The following is a 26,074-nucleotide window of genomic DNA, read 5'->3' on the forward strand; positions in this document are numbered from 1 at the left end:
GATTTTGAGTATTGATTGAAACCAAGTCTTTATGTTACTTATTTCAATTCTAGGCAAATTATAAACATCTATTAAATAAAAGCTACTATTGTTTTTTAGTATGGCTTTTACTTATAAAATTTCTCTCCAAAAGGATCAAGAGAAGTATGTAAAGTCTGTTTATGTACATTGGATAGTTGGAAAAGCTTTATTCTTTACCTTTTTATTTTATGTGTATGAGTGTTTTGCCTGCATGTGTGCCAGAGCATACCTGGTGCTGGGGAGGCCAGAAGAGTGCACCAGAACCCTGGGTTAGAGACACTTGTTAGAAGTCTAGCTCAGGTCCTCTGGAAGAGCATCTAGTTCTCTTAAGCATTGTGCCATCTTTCCAGCCTGGAAAAGCTTTACGAGAACACTAATTGTGAATAGCAGAAGTAAGGAGGGCTCATTGGGTTGAAAATGAGCTAGGAGAACATTGCAAGATGAAGTAGGATGCGAGGATCACTAGGAAATTAGCTGTTTAAAGTTGAAGGTAAAGTTGAGTATACTAGGTTGGAAATGCATCGTGTGCATGTAGAAAGTAGTGTATATGTAGAAAATTCTTCTTCCCGAGACAGGGTTTCTCCATGTAACAGTTCTGGCTGTCCTGGAACTGTCTTTGTAGACCAGCTTGACCTCAAACTCACTGAGATCCACCTGCCTGTGCCTCCTTGAGTGCTAAGATTAAAGGCATGTGCCACCACCTCTGACTAAGACTGCCTTTTTATTTTTTTAATGAAGGTAGACCTACTTTGAATATCAACATGAAGTTATGTAATTCTGGGAAATCAGTTTTTAATGGACCCAGGACCATTAGCCCCTGGGTGGTACTGCCCACAATGGGCTCAGCTTTCCCACATCAATTGCTAATTAAGAAAATACCTTATAGCCTGATCTTACAGAGGCCTTTTCTCAAGGTTCCCTCCTTTCAGATAATTCTAGTTTTTAAAGTGTAGAATAACCTGAAAGACTTTATATTTTGTTTATATCTTTTTACAACTTGTAAAAGTTATGTTAATAATAATTGTCATTGAGTTCCAAAGTGGGAAAATGCTGTCTACTATTTCCTATTGAATAGTTACTAAAGAATTCATCTTTTTGTTACACATTTTTGTAGTTGTTTGAGGTTGATATTATTCAAGGCTTGAATAATGTGATAGTAAAATTTGCCAGGTATATGGCTGGTAAGATGGCTCACTGGGTAAGGGCATTTGCCACCTGAATTTGATCAGTTTGGGTTTGATCTCCAAAACCCACTTGATATGAGAAAAGAATGAACTCTGGCAAGTTATCCATGACTTCCAACTACTTGCTGTGGTGTGCGCTTGCACACATGTGCTCTCTAACACATACAAGAAAATAAATCGGGGGCTGGAGAGATGGCTCAGTGGTTAAGAGCATTGCCTGCTCTTCCAAAGGTCATGCCGGGAATTGAAATTCCCGGCAACCACATGGTGGCTCACAACCATCTGTAACGAGGTCTGCTGCCCTCTTCTGGTCTGCAAACACACACAGACAGAATATTGTATACATAATAAATAAATAAATATTTTTTTTTTTAAAAAAAGAAGACAAAGAAAATAAATCTTTTTTTTTTAAAAAAAAGAAGACAAAGAAAATAAATCTTAGCAAAATGCAGTTAGAAACTGATTTCCCAGAATTACATACTTTCTTGTTGATATGCAAAGTAGATCTCTCTATGTAAAAAAATAAAATATTTCAGTTACACAGTGAAACTGTTCAGTGAATTTGGGGAAGCCAGTAAGAGGAAGAGTTAGTTACAGGAGAGGGAGAAAAATAGCCAGTCCTCTACACAGTATATAAGCAGATGTCCCAGCTAAAAGTTGTGTATTTTGATTTCCATTTTTACTTGAAGATTTCTTTTCTTCATTGGTGGTGATAGAACCCAGGGTTTGGAGGATGCTGGGAATGCTTTATTACTGAACTGCATCCCCAGTTCTGCTTAAAAACGTCATGTGTTCCCAGGAGTCTGGTTTCCAAAAGGCTTTCACAAATGTGAGATCACAATTATGCTTATAATAATACCATGGTATTTGATACTTTTTTCTTTTTTCTTACTTTCTTGTACCTGTACACTGATTTGGTAATTTTTTTTTCTTGAAGGCATGCTTGTGAAATCTTGTGATTTCCATTTTTAGTTTAATTTTTCCACAGGATATTTTGACCTTTCTATGAAAGATTTATTTGTCTTTATGTGAGTAGGTGTTTTACTTGCATGTATGTGTGTGCACTGGTCCAGTGAGACCAGAAGAGAGTACTGGGTCCCTTGGGACTGGAGTTAGGGATGGTTGTGAGGATATGGGTGTTGGGAATGGAACCTGGGTCCCCTACAAGAAAAAGTTCTCCTAACTGAAGGTCCATTTCTTCAACCCCAATGTTTTGACTTTTAAAGTGAGGTTTCTTTTAAAACTGCAGAAAAATTGCAAAGTTAGTTTCTATATCTTTTGTATCTACTTTCTCTTATTATCACCTTATATTTTTATGCACACACATACACATGGTTGTATATGTATGCATATACTCATATAAAAAGTTGTACGTCTGTGTGTGTGGGATATGCATGTATTCCTGTTGGCATATGTCTATAGCTGTGCACACATGAGTGTGTGTGTGTGTGTAGATCAGAGAGTGATTTTTTTCTATGTTGTTCTTGACGTGATTTAAGATGGGATCTCTCACCAAGAGCTCATTGGAGCTCCCTGGTTTGCTAGGGTGAGTGACCAAGTGAACATTCCTCAGGGCTTGGTTCTGCACGGAAGAGCTGCGGTCACAGACTCCTGCCATCATGGTATGCCTGCTTTTTAGTGTGGGTGCTGGGACTCTCAGTTTGTCGAGCAAGCACTTCATCCTCTGTGCCATCTCCCTAGTTTTTTTGATACAGGAACTGGCACTGAACTTGGTTTTTAGCTGAGGTTGCTTTTGAACTTCTGCTCTGACTCCTGCCCACATGTCCTAAGGAATAGCATGTACCATGATGTGTAGTGTGTGGAGGTCTTGGGGTCAAATACAGCACTCTACCAACTATGCTGCATCCCCAGCCCCCACTGATAAATTATCATTACTAGATAATTGTGTGTGCACATAAGCTATGGTGATGCACTTAGGGAGATCAGAGATCCACTTGTAGGAGTTGATTCTTTCCTTCACCGTGTGCGTCCTGGAGAGTGAATTCAGTGAGCCATCCTTCGGACCCAGTAAAGTGTTAACTGAAGTTTATTCTTCATTCAGATTTGCTTAGTTTTGGCTAATGTTCATATCCTGTTCCAGGGTCTCATGCAGGATGCCACATGCAGAGTTGTCTCGTTGACTCATTGGGCTTGTCTAGGCTGTGGCAGGTTGTCATATTTAATTTGCTTTTAATAAACCTTTTACTTTGTTGCTTGTTGTTGAGAGAATCTCATACAGCTGTGGCTAGACTGAGCTAAGGAGTTTTAGGGAGGAAGATCTCAGAGGGACATCTCACACCTCTCAGGCTGCTCTTGAACTTACTATGTAGCCACTGCTGACCTCAGCTTACCACGTAGCCAAGGAAGACCTTGAGCTCGTGGCCTTCCTCACCTGTCTGTCAACAGTCTTTCTGCTGTGTTTCTCTGTTTGGTCCTCATACAGCTCAACCTGTGGTTTATGTGTATATATTTAGAGGTAAGAGTTGGAGAGTCCTAATAGAATTTTGTCTTTTAGTAGGTTTATCCCTTTTGTGTAGACTTTCAGAATTATGTCCTGCTCTACAGTTGCCTCATCCTCCATTTCTTGGGATGTGTGGGTAGTGGTGATGGGCTTATCTCTTCTGTGCAAAACAATTGTTTTCTTTCCTGTTTACTTTGTGTGTGGCATGGCTAAAAGTGGACCGAAGATTCCGAACAGTGGCTTGGAATTCAAAAATAGATTCGAAAAATGCAGGAGGGAGTTTAATCTTCTTTGTTGTATGTGTCATTCTCATAGTTAGAAATCTAAATTAGAAATGATACATATTTAGGTGTCATTTACTCAGTATAGACAGTATAATTTTTACCCAGAAACAGAAATAGATAGCTTTTTGTTTTGCTGGACTAGACTTGAGGAGAGCTGGTTTTAAAGGCTTATTTCTTTCAGTATTTATAAATACTACAGTTATCCAAGTTTTAAATTGACAGATGAAGATTTTTCCTAATCACCACTAGGAACTATTTTACAGAAGCTCCAAGGCTTATGGAGAGCAGCTTCCTCTAAGCAGGATATGATCACAGCTGAGTAATCCAAGGTCTAGGAATTGCTCAAAATTGTACATATTTATCTCAAAACAATTTTATTAGTAAAATGAAGGAGTTCCATAAAACTTTAGGGAGACGTATGCAGGATGGGAAATTTTATGATGTGAAAATGGAAGGGGGTTGTGTGAAGGAAGGAATGGAGTGAGAGGTGTCCGAAATCAGAGCGGGTAGGAGTGAGGGAGAGAAGGCAGGAAAGCGCACATTTTCTCTCCTGTGTGGACCCGAGTGCAGGTTTGAAATGAAAGCTGTAGCGAGGAAGGAGACCCAAGAGAGGGGAGAAGAGAAGGCACTGGGGGTGGTGAATGGATGAGCAAAATGCAATGATGCACACGTGAAATTAGGTGCCACGTGATCATTTCCAGAGTATTGCTCTCTGGCAGTTAACTGTGACTTGGTGCAAGGGTCATTTTGATACTTGGGCACGCCATGGTTTCTGAGATCCAAGGAACAAGTAACTACTTTCCTGTCTGTGGTAGACTTATGCGCCACAGAGACCAGTGTTTCCATGGCATTAGCAGTCTTGACTGTGGCTTGATAACACTCGGCAAGGTATACTAGTTTATGTATAAGTATACTACTAGTTTACGCGGTGATTTTCAGAAAGAGAATAGACTTCTAGAAGCTGAGAAGATATTTGTCTTCATTCATCTTGGTCTTGGCTCACTCAAACATAAAATCCATGTATTGTTTGTTGAATTCTGGAATGTGCTAGGTTTTCTTGTTTTCATTAAGCAATGCAGCCGTGAGCAAAACAGCCAGTTGTCACTCCAGTGGAATATCTGAGTGGTGAGAGATAAACTGTCCTGTGCTGATGTGATGAGAAGTAAAGCCAGATAGGAAAGAGAGGGGTAGACTGCAGACTAGGGAGTGGAGTATGAGGGATATCTTCTGAGCACAGTCTCAAGGATTTACCGATTTTCCCTTATCCTCCTTTCTCTGGGAGATTGAACACGGGGCCTTTTGCATGCTAGTAAAGTGCTCTGCTCCTTTTTGTACATTTTATTTTGAGATAAGATCTGAATGTGCTTAAGTTCCCCGGACTGTCCTTGTATTCATTCTGTGGCTTAGGGATGTCTTGAATTCATAATCCTCCTGCCTCAGCTTCCTAAGTAGCTGTGGTTAAGGCTTGCACAACCAAGCCTGGTTATAAGGGATGTTTTCTGAGCAGAGAGTAGTGATAGTCTGCTGAGAAGCCTGGTGCAGGGCCAGTGTCTTAAGGAATAGGTGGCACTGGGCTCTGTCACAGTCCTGTCTGATGACAGCAGAAGAATGCAGTGACAGCACAGATGGAAGATGTGTATACACTGAGTGATAAGGAAATACTCCGAGGAAGCCGGAGACTCGGACAGATAGCTCCAGATTGGATTTTGGCAACAGAATTGGCTATGTAAATTGAGCCATCAAGATCAGAGGATTTTCAAATTGTTGGACGGCTAAACAGAAAGAAAACTTGTGGTGGGGGGTGGGTGGCACAGATCACTATGCACATCCCTTCTGGCAGCCAGAACTTAGGTAAGTGGATTTTTTAGGCTTTCTTACGAGAGAGCAGAACATTTCTGTGGGGTGAAGAGTTTCGAGCCGAGTGTACACTGTACATACCAGGGTTTCGAGCCGAGTGTACACTGTACATACCAGGGTTTAGAGCCGAGTGTACACTTTACATACCAGGGTTTCGAGCCGAGTGTACACTGTACATACCAGGGTTTAGAGCCGAGTGTACACTGTACGTACCAGGGTTTCGAGCCAAGTGTACACTGTACGTACCAGGGTTTCGAGCCGAGTGTACACTGTACGTACCAGGGTTTCGAGCCGAGTGTACACTGTACGTACCAGGGTTTCGAGCCGAGTGTACACTGTACGTACCAGGGTTTCGAGCCGAGTGTACACTGTACGTACCAGGGTTTCGAGCCGAGTGTACACTGTACGTACCAGGGTTTCGAGCCGAGTGTACACTGTACGTACCAGGGTTTCGAGCCGAGTGTACACTGTACGTACCAGGGTTTCGAGCCGAGTGTACACTGTACATACCAGGGTTTCGAGCCGAGTGTACACTGTACATACCAGAGTTTGAGGCTTACTTTGTAAAGAACACTGGGATGAAGAGTTTAGAGCCGAGTGTACACTTTACATACCAGGGTTTCGAGCCAAGTGTACACTTTACATATCAGGGTTTGAGGCTTATTTTGTAAAGAACACTGTGTCAGATGTTTTTGAATGGAGGAATAACACAGTCAGCATGATCACTTAGGAAATTACCTTAGGTTGAATACTGTCCAGATCAGGTTTGAAAGGACACCATACGGTATTCTTAAACAAACTGTTACAAAGCTTCACAATAGCTCCAGAGAGTGAAAGTTTAATAACTAATGCATTCACAAAGGAGGAAAGAAACGTCACAGGAGTTCAGGGACTGGCTTGGAGAGTGATTAAAATGGAGTAGTCCAGATAGAACTCGTCTGGTGTCAAGTACAATCCACACGGTCAGTCTTGGTGGTAGGAGGCATGCGTTATCCCTTTTGGAATTCCAGTGTCTATCACGGTAAATGAATGAGTGCATGAGAGTCATTGTGGGTCCAGCTTTTGAAAGGGGGGAAATGTTTAAATGGCAGGATGTACTATTGGGAAATTAGAGACTGGATGTGAGCTAGAACATTGTAGAAGAGAGGAATAATCCGAGCCTAATGACTTGAATAGGACTGGGGCTGGGGGGTCTGCCTGAGTAGGTGAAGGAAGAAGATGGATAAATGGGTATAGGAACTGGTTTCAGAGAGAGAGCTCGTAAGCTTTATTTTTCCACAGGGAAAAAAATGCTTCCAGAAATAAGCCTAAAAACCTCCCTTTCTTAGTAGAATTTTAGAACTAGAAGTTAGTTCCTAGCCGTGTCCAAATGCATGGGTAGAAGTGTAGAGAGGCGAGCTCCACCTGCAGAGCAGACTTGCCAGTTACCTGAGGACACAGTGCAGTAAGACAGCAGGAAATTCCAATAAAGCCCTTCACAGTGAAAAAGTTGATAGAATGTAATAAATACCCAGAAAAATAAAAATGAAGTTCCCTCCAGAACATTCCAGAGAACTTAATAGCTTGACGGATTGCAATTTCCTGAAACCACAGGATCTAAAAGAACAAAGTGAAGGGTTTATTGCTAGTGTGAAGGTACTCCTGCCCTCCTTTAAATATTTCCTTATAGGGTACTGTTCCCCCACCTAAGTCCTTCGTAAACGCTGGGTGCTCTCTACTTTCAGACCTCAGCTATTTGAGATTAAATTGCTCCTGAGAAAATTTGTTTTCTTTTTGTAGATCATGTCATATTCAGAAGTTGCTGCAGTTGAAGAGACAGTGAGTAATGTATGACCCTGTGTTTAAGATGCTAGCAGTTCTGTGTTTTTCTATGATTTCAAGTTGGAAGTGGTGTTTTCTACTGCACTTTGTGCATTGCCATTATATAACACAGCAAGTGAAGCTAGACCAATCTAAAATTTTATTTCCACTTCTTACTTTTTATTTAATTAAACACAGAAAACATAATAAATAAAACTGTTGATGTTTTAGTGTATCTTTCTTTAGTTTGTATGTGTTTTTCTTATATTAAGTGTGGTAAAAATGGAATAAGTACCTAATGGACCAAGGCATAGTCTCTAGCCATTAGTGATAAGCTCAAGTTCACTGAAAAAAAGATGCTTTAAGATTTTTGATGTAGCCGGGCGGTGGTGGCGCACGCCTTTAATCCCAGCACTCGGGAGGCAGAGGCAGGCGGATCTCAGTGAGTTCGAGGCCAGCCTGGTCTACAAGAGCTAGTTCCAGGACAGGAACCAAAAGCTACGGAGAAACCCTGTCTCGAAAATCAAAAAAAAAAAAAGATCTTTGATGTAAAACTCAAGTATAAAATGTGCACATTTTTGCAGATTAGAGGAATATGAGAAATTCAAGTTAAGTACAGAGTGATGACTTGTGTTCTAAGAACAAGTGGCTCCCAGCTGCATCATATATTCTTTCCTGAAGTTTCTTCTTCTCGGAGCCAAAGATAACACTGAATAGAACCCTGAGATGTATTGTGTAATCCTTCCAAATGTGGGTTCTAGGAGCCGCCTGCAGCAGGATTGCTTCAGAGAATGATTGATCAGCTAACTGTACTGGGGGAAGAGGTGCCACCAGCTGTGTCCTTGCTGGATAAGCTTTCTGCACCTTCCCTACGCTCACCAGATGGCTTCCGTCAAGCTGGTGCATGTACAGGGAAGAAAGGACTGTGCAGAGCTACAGGATAAAACTGTAGTCTATGGAATCATCTTTGTACCACGGGATGGCTGTTGTCTTGGTGTGGCTGAGACTGAGGAGTTCTTAGGTTGAAGGGCATGGTGATAAACTTCTGCTTTGTCCTTTGTGTTTCTTAAAGGTGGAATACTTACAGACTAGGTGCCACGCATTTAGATATACAATACAGTTAGATCACAGTTTTCATTGTTTTCTGAGACTCATAGAGTAATGATTTAAAGAATTCTTATAAATATTGTTTTAATGAAAGTGCCCACAAATCCTTTAAATGAAAATTTCCAGTCATATCAGTATTTCAGTCAAATTAGAAAATTTATTTCTGTAACAAATTACTGAAATGAGTTTGGATATATTTATTGAATAAAAAGAAAATATTTCAATCTGACTTAATGGTTTTTCACTCTCAGAAGTTTCTGGATTCTGTGAGATGTGAGTGGTATTTTAGTGCTCTAACTAAAGCCAAAGAGTGACTAGTTTATAAAAAAAAGTACAAGATGCTTGTATCGGAGTACTTTAGTTATTTCTCAGTCTTTCTGTGTCACACAACATGGTGCTGTATCCCAAAAGTGTAAGAATGTTCACTTGCTTGTGCCCGCTTCCCGTTGGCATGATGCTCAGGTGGCGTGGGAAGGATGGCTTACTGACATTATGGGATGTCAGATCTTCCAGGGAAGTGTTTTTGAAGCCTCCGTGTTTCAGCTTTGGTTTTGGAGTGCTTTCACTTGAGTCTTAGGTTTGTTTTCCATTATAAGTTGGTTTTCTAGTGGCTGTTCCTTTATACTACAACAATTATCAGTCATCAGTGACTGAGGTATTCAGGTCATGAACCTAACTCATGCCTATCGTCATTTGTGCCTCTTGTACCAGCCTGGACCTTTTCTATCATGCAGGTGCTCAGTGCACACACCACTTGAAATCATCTTGATTGCGTCGCTCTTGCCTCCCACTCGGTCTGTTCTTTCAAACTGTGTTCAGCCCTGAATAACCTTTCATCACCTGCACTGCTGCTGCTGTGTTGTCCCAGACTGTTTCAGTAAACTCCATTTACACTCTTGTTTTTAGAGTATTTTCAAAAGAGCAAGTTGGAATAATGCTGCTAACATATAATCAGACCTTGCCAGTCCCTTTCTCAAAACCCTTTATTGCTCCCCTAATCCCATTCAGGACACAACCAAAACCTGAATAAGGCTGTGCAAAGACTTCGTAGTGTGGCATCGTTTTGCCTCATTGACTTCAATGTTAGTTCTCTTTCCTGATGCAGTCTAGCTTCTGATTCACACTAACTCCCAGGCCGTTGACACTGGCTTACACCCCAGTCCTTGCATTTACATTTTGTTCCCTGTGGCATTCTTTATGACAGTTCTCCATATCCTACTTGAACACTTTAGTAGGGTGTTCTTAGGCTACCTGTCTGAAGCCCAGAGCTGCTTTCCCATGATGCTCAGTATGCCCTATTCTATGCTTATCTTCTCCTTTTATTTTTAAACTATATAATGTTTATTATGGTCTTCTACCTTTTCTCCACTAAACCTTAATACTACTCTGACAGAATTCTGATATTGGTGATGTGTGGGTCAAACCCAGGGCCCAGAACTAGGCACATACTGTACCACTGAGGTACAAACCCCAGCCCAGGACAGGATTTTTGTCTATATCATTTACTGCTAGTATCCTTTAGTGCTAAAATGTTATGCCTATAGCTGTTACTATAACTATTTACTGGGTGTATTGGCAGTATTATTTCAGGTCATCATTCACTGTGTCAAACTGAACAAGTTATGATTAAATCCAATGAACGGGATAAGGCACAAATGGCACATGCATGCTGAAAGGTGTAATGTTGGTATTTTAATGCAATTTTGGGAACAATACCTAAAGTTACTGTCTATGCTGAAAATTAGTTTTTGAACATGAACAGGTAAGGAATAGAAACTGCATAAAAGTCAGCCCAGGCTGTGAGCCAACAGGATTGAAGAACATAAAAAAAAAAAAAAGCTGTGCGTTAACCCTTTATTCTCCTAAAACCTTCAAATATAGAGGTTTGTAATTTTTTTTTTTTTGGTGTAGGTACATGTGCACACACATTCCTGCTCTCCTGCTTTTTGTGTGGTTAAAGCTACAGTTTTCCTTTGTGAATTTACTGATTATTCTAGGGAAAATAATAATAATAAAGTCCAAGAAATTAAAAAGGCAAAAGTATTTGTGATAATCCTAAATGGCACCCCCTGGTCCTTATTCCCTGATGAACAATCTCCTTCTCTCCTCAAGTAGACAAACTACTGTATTTGATTTTCTTTGTTTTAGTTTTAGATTTTTTTTTTGAGGAGGTTTGTTTTAAGACAAGTAAATGTAGGTTTTCTCTAAATTTATCATTGCAAGAAGATTTTTAAACATAGGTGTCTCTGAAGCGTGTTTAAAGCTGGCTAGAATTGTCTCTGTCGGCTTCCTGCTTTCTTGCAGTTTTCCACTGTTATTTATTTACAATTTATTGTCTCGTAAGTGATCCTAGAGTCAAGTTGTGTTAAATGAGCATTTATTTCAAACTCTATGACTCAGGAATCCAGGAGCAGCTGGTCACAGTGAGGATTAGGAGGGAATTGTATCGTTAACTCCATTGATTGGCTGGAGAGGAGAGAGCCTCTTCAACCTGACCTAGTGCCTCACGTCAGTGCTTGCCTGTGGGCCTCTCTGCAAGGCCGCCTTCTGGAGGGCCGCCCTGGAGACTGGCCTGTGAGAGTACGGTGAGCACGACCTGGTCTCAGAAGAGGCCGCTGTCCTTTTGCAGTTCTCCCTTTATGAGTAGTGAGCTAGTGCGTGCTTTACAGACCGGGCGCGGAGGCGGGCAGATCAAGGGCTTCAGAATAGCCTGGGCACTGTGTTCAAACCAAGCCTACACCTCCTCCTGCCCCAAAGCAAAAGCAACAAAAGGAAATACAGTAGTTCTGCACACTGTGGGAGAGAAGGGAGTCTTCACCAGGGAGTAAGGACCACTGGGCGCCATTTTAGATTGTCTTCACAGATACTTTTGCTTTTCTAACTTTTACGATTTTTTGATTTAAATTATGTGTTTATGTGTGAACCTTTTTTGTGGGTGTGTGCATGTGTGAGTGCGGTGCCTGCAGAGGCCAGGAGTGAATTCTCTGGAGCCAGAGTCACAGGCGATTGTGAGCTTGGTCCTCTGGAAGAGCAGCTGAGCCATCTCTCCAGCCCTGCCTCACAAGGACTTTAATCATAAGGACCCGACCACCATGAGTCCATTGTCAGCCAAGCTTTATTCTGTGAAACTGAAATCCATCCGTAGAAGAATATGCATGGGTTAACGTCTGAAGAAAAGTAGGCACAGAACATGATATTCAGAATTGCTCAACGGCTGTCACTTTAGGAAAGTGGCAGGTAGGAGTTCTCCAAGGAGATGACAGACGCCTGAAGCAAGCAGTTCACCTTGTGTGGTCACAGCCAGCTACAGTTCCTTCACTGTGTCCGGAACAATGTAGTCAATCAGTGGTTTGTGAATTTGAGGATAGCTGAGAGCTGTGTGCCCAATAAGGGAGTCCTGACTGATAGTGGAGGTTAAAAGAGTTTCTGGGTAGAGATCTGCAGGGTTTTTCCCCCCCCGTTGATGTTAATTTTAGCTTCTTCATTAAAGAACTGAATCTTCTGCTTGGTATGGCAGAACATAGGAGGTTGCAGGAGCAGCACTGTGGGATTGAGGCCAGCCTAGAGTCCTCGGTGAGGCTGGGTTAGGGCCCGGAGGTATGGAATGTCTGAACTTCCTAAAGGATTAGTGGCTCCAGGTATGCTTGTCTTTAGCAAGTCCTAAGAAAATTATTTCTTGACTTAAAACTCAACCTTGGGTGATTTATCTGACAATAATTTCCTCTTTTTTTTTTTTTTGCCATTTGGTTAAACAATGATCTGTTGTTGTCGTCTTTGTAGAAACCATTTGCACCATGCTCATCATACAAAAGCGTGAAGTAAGGTTCTCTCTGTGTAAGACTAAGTCTCTGTAAAGAGCTCTGGTGGCATGCATAGTGCATGCTCAGTAGAGGGTGGATGGTAGGTAGTTTAAAGCTTCAGATGGAAAAGGAGTGCTCAGTGCTCTTAGGTTTCTTTTCTTTTTTTTTTCTTTTTTTTTTTTTTTTTTTGGTTTTTCAAGACAGGGTTTCTCTGTGGTTTTGGAGCCTGTCCTGGAACTAGCTCTGTAGACCAGGCTGGTCTCGAACTCACAGAGATCCGCCTGCCTCTGCCTCCCAAGTGCTGGGATTAAAGGCGTGTGCCACCACCGCCCGGCTTGCTTTTAGGTTTCTGAAGAAGCTTTACGGCTCCTAATCCCTACCTTGAATTGGAATCTAAAGGAACTTTTGACTTGAGTCATCGCAAAGCAACGCACTTTGGTGATTCCGTTTTTTCTTCCTACCCTCACTTCTCAAGTTAAAACAAAAATTTGGTATTGTCTCCGCCAAGGTTCTTTTGGTATAGAGAAGAAAATGTCTTATAAATTATGATTATTGACACTAATGTGCATGCGCTGCCTACTCACAGACTAACGCTGTTCCTCTTGTCCTTTTGTCTCACTGCTGCTTCCGTCCGGTGTTTGCTTCTTCGTGGTTTGGATTGTGTTTGTTTGCTGCTCAATTCCTCTGCATTAAAAGCTTCTTGGTGATAGCAAAGATGTCCTTGGGCCATCAAGTAAGTAGCTAAAGTTGGGTTGCCATGCTTTGGGGACATGATAATGTTTTGGTGTTACTTGTAAACAACAGATACTTTCCAAGTTTTGATTGGAGAAATGCTCAGTGCCCACTGTTCATCTGTCACCGTCTACACGAGAGCCTCGCACAGAGCCTGTACTGGTGTCTACCTAGAGCCGAGAGCTTGCTGCTCTTCCGGAGGATGAGTCCACCACCTCCTGTAACTCCTGCTCGGTTATCTGTGGGTCCCACTCCTTCCTTTCACAGGGTCACCTAAGACATCAGAAAACACAGATGTTTACATTATGATTCATAACAATAGCAAAATTACAGTTTTAAAGTAGCAGTGAAATAATTTTATGCTTGGGGGGGGTCACCACAACATGAAGAACTGTCTTAAAGGGTCGTGGCTTTAGGAAGGTGAGAACCACTGCTCTAGAGGATGGATTATTCATTATTTAGGACTTTCTTCTCACTCGACCCTTGCTCAGTCATCACATGAAGAGATCATAGAAGGACTTCACTGCCTCATCAAACCAAGAAATGGTGTTTTAGTTTGTAGAATTTTAACATAATTTGACTGTGATGTTTTTGTTTTTTGAAAATACGTTTTATCTTGCAAGTCTAGAAGATTACCCATTAAAACGTAATGGGTAATGTTTACTGGAACAAATTTTGCTGGTTTTGTTTTTGTTTTCTGAATAGGGTTGCACATTGTGGTAGCTTTTGAATAAGCACAACAAATAAATCATGGCCCTTTGGGGTTGTTCAGTCCATCTCAACAGTGACAGGAGCAGTCGCTACATTAAAGAAAACAACACTGAACTGAAAAGAACTTCCTAGATAGCTAATAAAATATTAATTTTATAAATGAAAAGTCTAAAGCTAAAAGCTTAATCTCCAGGAAGCTACAGTTGCTGTCATGCACTGTTGACTGTTGCTGAACTACAAAGCAAGAGTAAGGCACTGCCACCTGAGTTCAGGTCTAGCAAAATCGTTAAAGCGTTGTTCCATCAGAAACTGCACAGAGGATTTGGTTTTATTGAATAACAACATAGGAAAGTGATTTAGAAGTTTTAGTATGTGTGTCTAGTAGTCAGTTCTTTGTCATGAGCCATCTCTGTCCGTTGGGGTTCAAAGAAAGGGACTGAGCAAGATAATGGCAGAAGTTCTTCACAATGAGATTTTTGTCACTGCTGTCATTCTAGAGAGAAGGTAGTTGGTGGCATGAGTATGATTACATACATTATGTCATAATGAAACCCATTATTTTTCACAAGTAGTATATTTTAGTAAAAAGTAGACCATATATAAGCGTTGATCTGTGTTAGTTGCTTTTCTCCTCAAATACTGGTTAGAATATATCTTTAACTTTTTAATAAGATGATAATTTAAAGTAATGCACTAACTTTTAAAATTGCAACAGGCCTTACTGTTTAAAATATGTTGCCTATTAAGTAGCAATATTATCAGGTAGTGGAGAATTTTAAAGTAAAGCATAAATCCTTTTTAACCAGTTTTTTTTATTTTGCCAAAAATATTTTTAAATCCTAAAAAGCCTCTACGGAGTACTGTATCCTATTACTACCAAAATCTCCAAAGAGAAAGACTCGTAAACGTTTAGGTTGACATACAGGTTTCTTAGGCATCTTATCTTGGCTTCCATGTAACATACGGACAAACATCAGAACTTGGAAAATTCTTGAAGTCTTTAAATTAAATTCAGGGACTAAGGAAAGTGATAGATTCACACCCTGTACAATAACCATAATATTAGTTATTCTGCTGTGATTTCTGTTAAGTAACAGGAGCTGCAAAGTAGGCTACTTGCACTATAAGTGGAACCAGCAGGTGGCACTGTAATGTCACCGTTGGCCGGTGAATCACTTGTCAGAAACTACACTTCAATGGCAAATAGCTTTTGAGTTATTTAGCAAATGTATATCAGTTGCGTCAGTGGTTACACACAAAAACAAAGTCATTATGTTTCTTATGCTTCTGTATTCCTTTACTGTGCAGTTTCTATAGGACATTGAATGATTTGTGTTATGAGAGCTTCCTTTGTCTGTAAATGGTTAATGCTTGTAAATGGGTTGAGACAGAACAGATAGGAAAATGGGCTTTCTGTCTTGCTGCGAAACACTCTGAAAGAAGAGATTGCTTGAGATCTGGGCATGACGGCACAGGTTTGTAATTCCAGCATCTAACAGTTTCCTGTGAGATGGAAGGAGGCAGACAGACTGGAGTGTGTGACTTCTGTACAGTGTGGGTTCTGTGTTGAAATCGTGTCTCCAAAAATCACATGACCATTGAGTTGGGAAGAGGTGAACTGAATTGTTCCCTATGAGTAAAGTTATTTAAGATACACACCTGTGCATTAGATACTAAAGCATGCTTTAATCTACTCCTTTTCTCTACCTTGTGGCCTTTCCCATGCATGACAGCGATTTTGTTTATCTTATTTTTATTTTTCACTTAAAAAGTATTGTTTTTAATTTAATTTTAATTGCATATGTATCTCTAAGATTTTAAATCTAGCATTAATTGTGTGTGTGTGCATACATGCGTGTGTGTGTTAACATTCGTGTGGTCAGTTTGCTTTTGGAGGTCAGAGGACAACTTGTGGGAGTCAGTTCTCTTGTTTCACTATGCGAGTCCTGAACTTGGGTCATCAGGTTTGGTGGCAAGTGCCTTTACCACCGAGTCGTCTCTCTGGTCTCTGTATTCCTAAGTTTTGCTTGTTTTGTTTGTTTTTTTTTAATTTCTTACTTGTTTCTTTTCTAATATGAGAGATTAAATCCAGGACACCTCTTTTATGCTAGCCAAGTGCCCTCTTATTTTTTAAAGGACTGTATCATAGTATATGTAATATGTTGAGAACTTGATTTTGTAGTTGTATTTCTCTGGTTCATCTGTGCTGTTTGATCCAGAAATAGATGCCATATACTTGTCTAGCTTATGCTTGTTCCTCAGGTCACTAGCCCATCTTGCTGTTTTATTTTTACGAGACAGTCGTACTGTGTGGACTGCCTTTGCCCTCCATGTATGGGGTTAACGGTGCACACCACACACTGGACAACTCATTTAAATTTTTCTATTTTAGAATTATTAGTGTTGCTTTATTTTATGAGTATGTGTGCTCTGCCTGCATGCATGACTGTATACCTGGTGGCAGCAGAGGTTCAGATGAGGGTGTTGGTACCCCAAGAACTGGAACTACAGATGGTTGTGAGTTGTCATGTGTGTGTATGGGAATTCTAACCCAGGTTATCTGCAGAGCAATGAGTGCTCTTATCCGCTGAGCTGTTTCTCCAGTGCTCCTCACCCCACTCCATTTTATTTGGAACTGGTGAGCACTTAAGTTTTTTTGAAGGTTTTTCTTTCTTTCTTTTTTTTTTCTGAACAGTGTTGTTTGAAAATTCTTACTCATGTCTCTTAGAATACACGGGAGTTTTTTTAGGTATTACAAGAATAAGATCGTGTTGCATTCATCAAGTATGTGCTAGTCCCAAAGTTATTCCCCAAAGTGCCAGTATCATACTCCAGCAGTGCCCGAGATCTTGATGATCCCGTCTTCCTTATTTGATATTATCAAGTTTGTTAATTTTTTGGTTCTGGCGACTATAAAATATCCTACTGTGAAACTGATTTCCATCTCCCTGATTAGTAAGCAGAGGGAATATTTTCATGTGCTTACTGATATTTTCATTTTCTGTGAAATGCTGTTCAGTTCTCCCTTCTATTTTTGTGTGATGCTGTTGGTCTTTTCTAATTGATATATAGGAGCTATAGATTGAAAACACTTTAGACACAACCTTTGTTAGCTTTATGGCTATCAATATAGTCTCCTGCTCAGTGTTTTTTCAGTTTCATTATGGGATTATCTAATGACTGAATTCCTAATTTTAATGTTGTAGTGCTAGTATTTATTCATTCCCTTTTAATTAGTGTTATTACATCTTTGTCTAGGGATTACTACCTGCCCCAAATCTATATAAATACTCTGTTTAAAAAGTTTTCAAGTTTTGTATTTTCATTTGTTTCCTTAATTTTCATGGGAAATTGCTCGTGTGTGCTGCAATGAAGGATGGACTCTGTTTGTCTGGTATGCCTGGTCAGGTGTCCTAATGCCTTGTCTTCCTCTGTTATGTTTCTGGACTACACATATGAAGGGATCATGTTGTATAAATGACTTAGTTTTTGTGCATTCCTACTACTAATTACAAATCTGTTTATTTTTTAATCACCAAAACAAACCAGATTTAGTAGCTCGAGGAACCAAAATACATACTTTATGATGGTGAAGCTTCATAACAATAAGCTAGTTTGATTGGCTTTTAAGTAAAATTTTATCACATACCTTTAGTGTAACAGGAAAAGCAGTATCTTCAATGTGTCAGGAAGCAAATCAGGATTAAACATAGGGAAATGAAGCAGACAGGAATCTTGTGTCATGAAATTTAAGTTCTAGTGGAGGAGAAGAGAGGCAATAGTTAAATATTTCAGATGGTGATACGGGCTACCATGGAAATCATGATGACAGACAATAGCTTGAGATGGGTGGACACTAACACGTAGAGATCGATTAATTGTGCTTTATTAAAACCAAGAACCTGTTTTAGCAGGCACCATGAAGAAACCAAAAGACTTTTCCAAACAGATAACATTTGAATACAGAGAGCAAGCAAGAGGAAACTATAAGTAAAAATCTGGGCCAGAGTATTCCTGATAGAAGGAATGAGAAACAGGCCCCAAGGGCTAGAGAAATGGCTCAGCAGTTAAGGGATCTTTTCTTCCAGAGGTCCTGAGATCTGTCCTAATGTCCACATTGTTGGCTGACAACCACCTGTAACCCTAGCTCTAGAGCAGCAGTTCTCAGCCTGTGGGTCATGACCTCTTTGGTCGTCTAAATACCCTGTCACGGAGTTGCATATCAGATATTTACATTATGATTCATAACAGTAGAAAAATTGCAGTTATGAAATAGCAACCAAATAATGTTCTGATTGAGGTCAGCACAACATGAGGAACTGTATTAAAGGTTCACAGCATTAGGAAGGTTGAGGACCCCTGCTCTAGAGGGATCCGACACCCGATTCTGGCCTCCATAGGCATCCACACACTTGTGGCATAAATGCACATAGATACAACACACATTAAAAATAATAAATCTTAAAAAGAAATAAAACAGGCTCAGAAAATTGCAAGATGGCATTTTTAAGGAAAACTGAGGTGGCCCTTATTGCAGGAACCAAGGGGAGGTTGAAAAGATTCGAAGGTGCCAACCCTTTGGCTCTTGAGGCAATGGATTTATTGTAAGGAGAGCTCCTCCCCTGCCCCTCTTCTTTTCTTCTTTTTGCTAGGAATGAAACCCAAGACCCCCTCCAGGCTAGCATCATTGCTATATCCGAGCTGTGGAGACTAACTGAAACAGTCTCGCTAAGTTGCTAAGGCAGATCTTGAACTTTAACACTCCGGGAAGCGTAGAACTTGCAACAAGTGCTCCTAACTGCTGAGCCATCTTTCCAGCCCCTATCAGGGGGCCTTTTGAAGATAGACTTTGAAACCTAGGATGAATGTGAGTCTTGCCTGTTATGTGCTGATCTTACTATTTGCCATCAAAAATTAGAAACCAGAGTAGAAATTCAGTTGAATGTACAGTTTGGTTTCCACCAGCCACTGATTTGTAATTTCTGATCATCAATACTTCTGTACATCTTCCCTTACACTTTTGATCATTTGTGTCTCTTCTCCGAAATGACAGATGATGAAAAGTTAATGTTACCCTGTGAAAGATACACAGTAAACCATAGGGGCCCTACCAGTTGGCTATATACAGTGTCTATAATTTGTTTATTTAACTGAGACTTACGTGTCTATTCCTCTTGGATTTTTAGTATCTGAACATAAAACAAAATGATTGTGCAAGCTTACTAAAATGGTAAGATTAATATAATCATAAAGGAATTTCAGTTTTATTCAAATTATTAGTTACGCTACAAAACCCATGGCTTTAATGGTAATTACTTTTCTTTTCTTTTCTTGAGCTGTTGTAGCAAACAGTGAGGAACCTCAGCTTTTGACCCCAGGAAAGATGAGTCAGCGCCAAGGGAAAGAGGCTTACCCAACACCAACTAAAGATCCGCACCAGCCCTCTCTCAGTCCCGCAAGTCCTCACAGCCAGGGTAAGAAGCCTCAGGCTTGAGTTCTGTTTGTCCGCCGAAGCCTGACATTCGTTGTTGTCCACACTCCATTTCCACCTGGATTTGTGCAGATTTGCTGCTGTTGTTGTTTATTTTGCTTGGATCTTTGCAACAGACTAAGTACACCTTCCTTTCTACTTATTTGACTTCGCTTAGATTCAACAACACATTTTGTTAGTTGTCTCATTCTTGTAAGCCAGGAATTCTTTAACTTTTTGGTCTTAAGGCCTCCTTACATCCATAAAACATTGAAAATTTCCAAGAGGTTCTGTTTATGTGAATTGCATTTGTTGATATTTACTATAATATCAATTAACCCTATGGAATTAGAAAATGTTTGTTATTAATTGAATTAAAATAATAAACACATGTTAATATTAATGAAATTGTGCTTGACATCACTTCATGTACTTTTGTGTTGGGAATTTGCAAAATTCTCACTACAAACTATTTTGAGTACATGATTGATCATGGTCATCCACAGTTGTTGTGCTGTGTCATAGAACACTTAACGTCACCCCTGTTGCTGGCACAGGAGTACAGGGTCCTAACAGTCAGAGTACAGAGGAAGAGCAGTGTGAGTTCAAGGCCGGGCCAGGCTATACAGTGATAACCTGTCTGCAGAGACAGGGAAGTAATTTTACGCACTAGAAGCTGGTGAGTGTTAGCCATTCTTTCTCTACCTGCCCTCATTCCTCTCCATTTCCAGTTGTCTATAACCACTATTTTACACTCACTTCTGTTAGACCAGTTCCTTTAGCTTCTACCTTATTGATTCTTTTAGCTCCCATACCTCTGGTTACTTGAGTTTTGTGTCTGCTTACTTTATCTAATGTAGTATCTTCCAGTTCTCTTCATGTTGTTACTAGGATTTAGTTTTCCGTGAACATTGCACACATATATAACATTTTATTTATTCAGGAGCCTGTAGGTTGATTCTATATCATGGTTATTGTGACTTCAGGAAATATTGAATTGCAAAATTGCTTGAATACTGATTTCCTTCATTTTAGTACCTGGAAATGCTGGATCATGAATTTTTTTTAATTAAAAATGATGCCCCTTCCTTACTACTTGGTAGTTTTACAAGTCTTTTTAATGTCTAGCTTAATAAAAAGGGAGCCCTGTGTTTTTATTTTTGCTTCTGTATAATCAATGTGTTTTAATATGATAAATTTAAGTATAGGAATAAAATCTGGACATACAGATTTGTTATATTCACATAACAAATCAGGCATTGTTCTGTTTTTAGTCCAGCAAAACTTGATGAACAGTACTCTTAAACATTGGCTGCCAAATGGAATTGTAAAATGCGTTTATGAACTTTGTGCATTCTTCTAAATTAAAACTGGTTTGCTTTGAATTTTGTATTAAAATGCTACACGGTAGTGATTTATACATTTCCCATTTTATACAGAATATTGAAATCTATGTGTATAAAAGGTTCAAGATTAATAGTTTTTTTCAGTGCTTTGACTTTCATCAAGAAAACATTCTTTTCCATGAGTACATGGCAGCAGAGAGTTTGGTGACTGATACTGTAGTATTATGAAACTGGCTTTGGCCTGCAGACCCTGTAAGAGGGTGTCAGAGGCTCCCTCAAGCTCATGGATTGCACTTCCTACTTTATGGCGGGTTCTGGTACTCAGCTAGAGTTTGATTGCATATTCTGTTTCCCCGTGGCACTCCATATCTGCAGTGGAAGAGCTTTTGCTTTTAAGACTTAACTTGAATTTATTGTTCCACTTTTTATTTTGCTTGGTTTCAGTTATCTATTCGTAATTATGGTTTGAAATTGTCAAATGGGAAATTCCAGAAATGAGAAACTCCTCAGTTTTAAGTTGCACTTAATTCTGAGTCTTGTGATGAAATCTTGTCCAAGATCCTGCTCTGTCCTTCCAGGAATGTGAATCATCCTGTTGTTCAGGGTATTCTGCTGGATGCAGCACCCATGCCATGGATGAGAGGGGAATGTCTCTATAGGTTCTACTACAGCATATTGCTATAATTATTGTTTTTCTTATTGTTAGTCCCTTATGGCACTCACTTATAAACTAAACATTATTAGGTGTGTCTGTATATAGTAAGACTTAGTACTGTTGGGACTGGAGAGATGGCTCAGAGGTTAGGAGCACTGGCTGCTCTTCCTGAGGTTCTGAGTTCAGTTCCTAGCAACCATATAGTGGCTCACAACCATCTTTAATGAGATCTGGTGCCTTTTTCTGGCAGGCAGGCATACTTACAGGCACAACACTGTATATATAATAAACAAATCATAAAAAATAGTACTGTTAATTATAAGACTCCTCTGTAGATAAGGGGAAAGGGAGCTATTATTTAGCTACCCTGTACTTTTTAAAATTACATTTAGACCTCTATCTCTCATAACTACACTACGGTCAGATTTTAGTGTGACTTTATGAATTCCTTTTTGAGATCAGACTTGTTCAGCCCCTTTCCCTAGAGTCCCGTGTAATTCAGGCAGGCTTCTAACTGTGTGATTTGGAGGACAACCTTGATTTTATGATCCTTCCGCTTTCTCCTCATGAGTGCCAGGATTACATGTAGGTATCATCATGCCCAATTTATGTCGTATTGAAGATTGGACCGAGCACCTTCAGCATGCTAGGTTAGACTTCTACCACTGAGCTACATCCCAGCCCTGGGTTTTTAGGAGGCTTGTTGAAATCAAACTATTTGGCTATTATGCTATTACATCTTCAGTGCTGAAGGGTGACTTTGTTTGTTTTGTCTCATGTGCCTTTGACTTTTCAGTAAGTTGACCCAGTGTCCCAAACAGTGTTGACTCTTTGATTCCTTCGTCGATTATTTAATTTGTCCCTTTACCTTTGTAATTCTTGTAAATTTGGAGAAGTGTCAAGATTTGATTACATTAATTTTGACCATTTTTGAAAAGTAGTGTTTTATTGGGAGGTGTATTACAGCATGTTCCACCATACATGAGGACTCTCATAATTTTTGGTTATCCTACTGGTGGGGACAGGAGATTGCGTTGGGGATGAAGTGTCAAGTTATTCGTTGAATAAAACAGAAATGCTGTACTTGGCGCCTACAAACATCCTGTTCTCCATCGACCTTTCACCTAACAGTACCTACAGGTGTCTCTCTATAATCTTCTAAGACTTTTACCTAACAGTACCTACAGGTGTCTCTCTATAATCTTCTAAGACTGGTTTTATTTATTTGTGTGTGGGGGTATGTGCATGTGAGTGGGGAACCTGCAGATTATCTGGATGCCCTGGAGCTGCAGGCAATTAGCAACTGCCTGGTGTGGGTGTTGGTAACTAAAGTCAGGTCCTCTGAAATCGTAGCAAGTGCTCTTAACCACCTATAAATCTTTTTTGCCAAAAGGTTGTTGTCTTAGTTATGGTTACTGTTGCTTTGATAAAATGCCATGACTAAAAGAAGCTTGGAGAAGAAAGGGTTTATTTTGCTCACAGCTGTATATAACAGTTCATCTTCAAAAGTAGTGAGGGCAGGAACTCATGCAGGACAGGAACCTGGAGTAGGCAGGAACTGATGCAGAATGGGAGCTGCTTACTGGCTTGCTCCTCATGGCTGGCTCAGTCTGCTTTCTTAAAATGTCCAGGATCACCAGCCCAATGACGGCACCACCCATAATGGGCTGGGTCCTCCCCTATCAATCACTAATTAAGAAAATGCCTTTCAGCTGAACCTAATGGAAGCGTTTTTTTTTTTTTTTCTCAAAGGCTCCCTCCTCTCTGATGATTCTAGCTTGTATCAAGTTGACGTAAACCTAGCCAGTATAACTGACCCCTTGTCAGTTTGACACACAAACACATCACGTTTCAATTAGAACCTTTCCTTTCTCATTTATCCTAAAGATGGAATGTTAATATCACACTATAAGACATAATAACTTTAAAAGTTCCACAGAACTTAGGAATTCAAACACATTAAACATCCAGTCTCTTTTAAAAATCCAATCACTTTAGAAATCCAGAATCATTTTTAAAAGTTCAAAGCCTTTCAACTTTGGGTTCCTGTAAAAAAAAAGTTAGGTACTTTCTTCAAGAGGGAAGAACCAGACAGAGCAGTCATGATTTAAACAAAGCAAAACCAAACTCCCAACAGTGTAAATAACTGAATGTCCAATTGTCTAGGATTCACTCAAGGTCTTCTGGGTTTCTCCAAGGGGCTTTGACACTGCATATACATCTCCCCACACACATATGAAAAATCAAAATAATAGTTTTTAACACATCATATTTTTCTGAGTTTTAAAATAAAATCATATCCATAAAAACTTACAGCAGAATCTGGTGGATAATAACTCCTGATAGTTGATTTGATTATTACAGTAACTTGTCATAGCTATTTTGACTAAAATAATTCTACTTGGGATGAAGGTAGACATTTCAGACTATGCTACCCTTCAGCATCTTTGAGAGGCTTATTTAGAATTTCTCTTTAGTGTGGGGCTGGCAGGCTCAGTGCCTCAGTGGGTAATGTACTTGCTGAGCCAATTTGACTCCCTGACTTTGAGTCTCAAGATTCATGGTAGAAGAGAACTGATTCCATAAATTTATTCTCTTACCTTTGCATGCATTCTGTCCCCCAATACATCATGTACTCACACACAATAACAATGAACAAATAAAAGAATTTCTCCTAGTGTGGACCAAGCCCATGCCTAATATTATTTTTTTAACTTAAAATAACTATGCACTGGGCCATGGTGGTACAGGCTGTAATCGTAGCTCTTGGGAGTCAGAGGGAGGAGGGTGCAGGGTTCAAAGCCTTGAGCTGTCTGAGAACCTGTCTGAAACAAATAGCCCGATAAAAGCAAGGAAATACGACGTTAAGTCTGTGATGAGGTGATCTGCTCTAGAGATAAATGCATTTTCAAACCCTGATAGTCCATGATATGTCAGATACTCACATCTAGTAATTCCACTTGTGAGCGGGAAGAATTAGTTATAAAAGTACAGTGATTAATGCTTAACACAAATGTCTCCCAGTGCTTCCACATAGGCTAGCTCTTAGAATTCTTATAGTTCTTATAGGAGCATGGTATACAAATCATTTCCTCCTTTTACAAATGAGGAACTTGGTCAGTTGGGAGGAATGATTTTCCCTGACCAACTTTACACAGTGTATAAAGCAGCTTTAATCTGGGAAAGAATTTTAGTCTGGATTTTACTGGCGCTTGCTAGCTTAAGGTTTGGTCAGTTTAGTTGATACATGTTTTAAGACTTAAATTTTCCGAACTTTAATAATTGTAGTTGTCTTTTGGTAGCAATCCTATTATATGTGCACAATGCTTTGTAGAGAGATGGTTGTTTCGTTTCTTTTGGGTAGTACCTAAGAGTCTAATTACTGGCTAGTGGTGTGTAGTCTGCTTCCAGCGGTGATAATTTGGTTTAGACTTTTAAGCTCTTTTTTTATTAATAAAATGGAGAAATTGAGCATTATTATATATTCATGTTATTTGAATAGCTAAAACAAAGATGTAGTTACAGACTCCACACTGTTCTGAGAGTAGTTCATCACCCCCATACTCCTGCCAGCCTCCTGGTAGCAGAACTGTTCTGCATGCTTAGTCTTTCTCATTTTGGTTATTCTACTGGCTGTGTAGTAGAATTAATTGCATGTGGGGTTTTGTTGTTTGTTTGGCTTTGTATTTCCTTGCTGACTCACTTTGAGCATTCTTTCTTACGCCTACTGTGTACCTCTTATTTGGCCCACTTAAAAATTTGGATTCTCACATTATTAGAATTTTAAGAGCTATGAAATATATTTGTACCTTCTTTTGGGGACTCTGTATTATATTTTCTTCCCGTCTTGGCATGCCTTATCAGTATGGTAATGGTCTCCTTGACAAAGCAGATGTTTTTAATTTTAATGAGGACAGATTTATAATTTCCTCCAAGTTTTTTTTTTCATATTAAAGAGATCTTTCTCTTTTACAAGTTTACATTGTCAGGATATATTCATTCTCTCCCACACCCTTCCTCCTCACCCCCTTCATGCATTTTTGAGACAGGATCTCATATAAATTACGCTAGCGTCAAACTCACCGAATACCCTTGATTCTTCATCCTTTGCTTCCCAAGTTCTGGGAGGTGTGCCACCATGCCTGGCTCATCTCTCTCTTGGAACCTTTATTCTTAATATCACTGTCTTAGGTCAGGTCTCTAATGTTATATAACTGTATTCCTACTACTGTTCTTCTCTTCAGCCCTTGCCTTATAGTATATCAGGTTCGTCTTTCTTTAGAAAACAATTAAATAAAATATTGTCAATATTAGGTGAGGCTATGCTGAAACAGAGGCTCCTACAGATGTGTACATATGGCCAAAGAATACGTGGGACCTATACGTATGTCTCCAAGAAAATAACATGAATAAAAATAGAAAATTACAATTCTTCAACCCTGTAATTGAAAGTTGGTTGGATGACTTGCATTTGTATCAGTCCCATCAGTGAAAAGACAACGGCTTTGTTACTAAGAGCTGTGGCGTGCATTGGGCTGTGTCTGCGGATCCCCTGGGAGCTGTGCTTAGCCAGAGTCTACTCAACTCTGTATCTCTGGGGTGAAGAATAGTAACACGTGTTTATAAAGATCTCCAAGTCTGTCTGG

General features: G+C 39.8%; 1 protein-coding gene across 6 annotated transcripts in view; it reads left to right on the forward strand.

Moving 5' to 3' along the window:
* Osbpl8 (oxysterol binding protein like 8) overlaps positions 1-26,074 on the forward strand; it is a 132,645-nt gene that overhangs the window by 41,235 nt on the left and 65,336 nt on the right. For 2 of the 6 annotated variants that reach the window (XM_057757626.1, XM_057757627.1), the window contains exons 3-4: positions 13,211-13,247; positions 19,294-19,431. In XM_057757626.1, coding sequence (XP_057613609.1) covers positions 13,211-13,247; positions 19,294-19,431 — 175 coding nt within the window. Of the gene's footprint in view, positions 1-13,210; positions 13,248-19,293; positions 19,432-26,074 lie in introns of those variants that run through there. The other 4 variants (XM_057757631.1, XM_057757629.1, XM_057757630.1 and 1 more) reach the window with 4 other exon arrangements.

This window comes from Chionomys nivalis, chromosome 25, assembly GCF_950005125.1.
Source record: "Chionomys nivalis chromosome 25, mChiNiv1.1, whole genome shotgun sequence".
Classification (NCBI taxonomy): Eukaryota; Metazoa; Chordata; class Mammalia; order Rodentia; family Cricetidae; genus Chionomys; species Chionomys nivalis.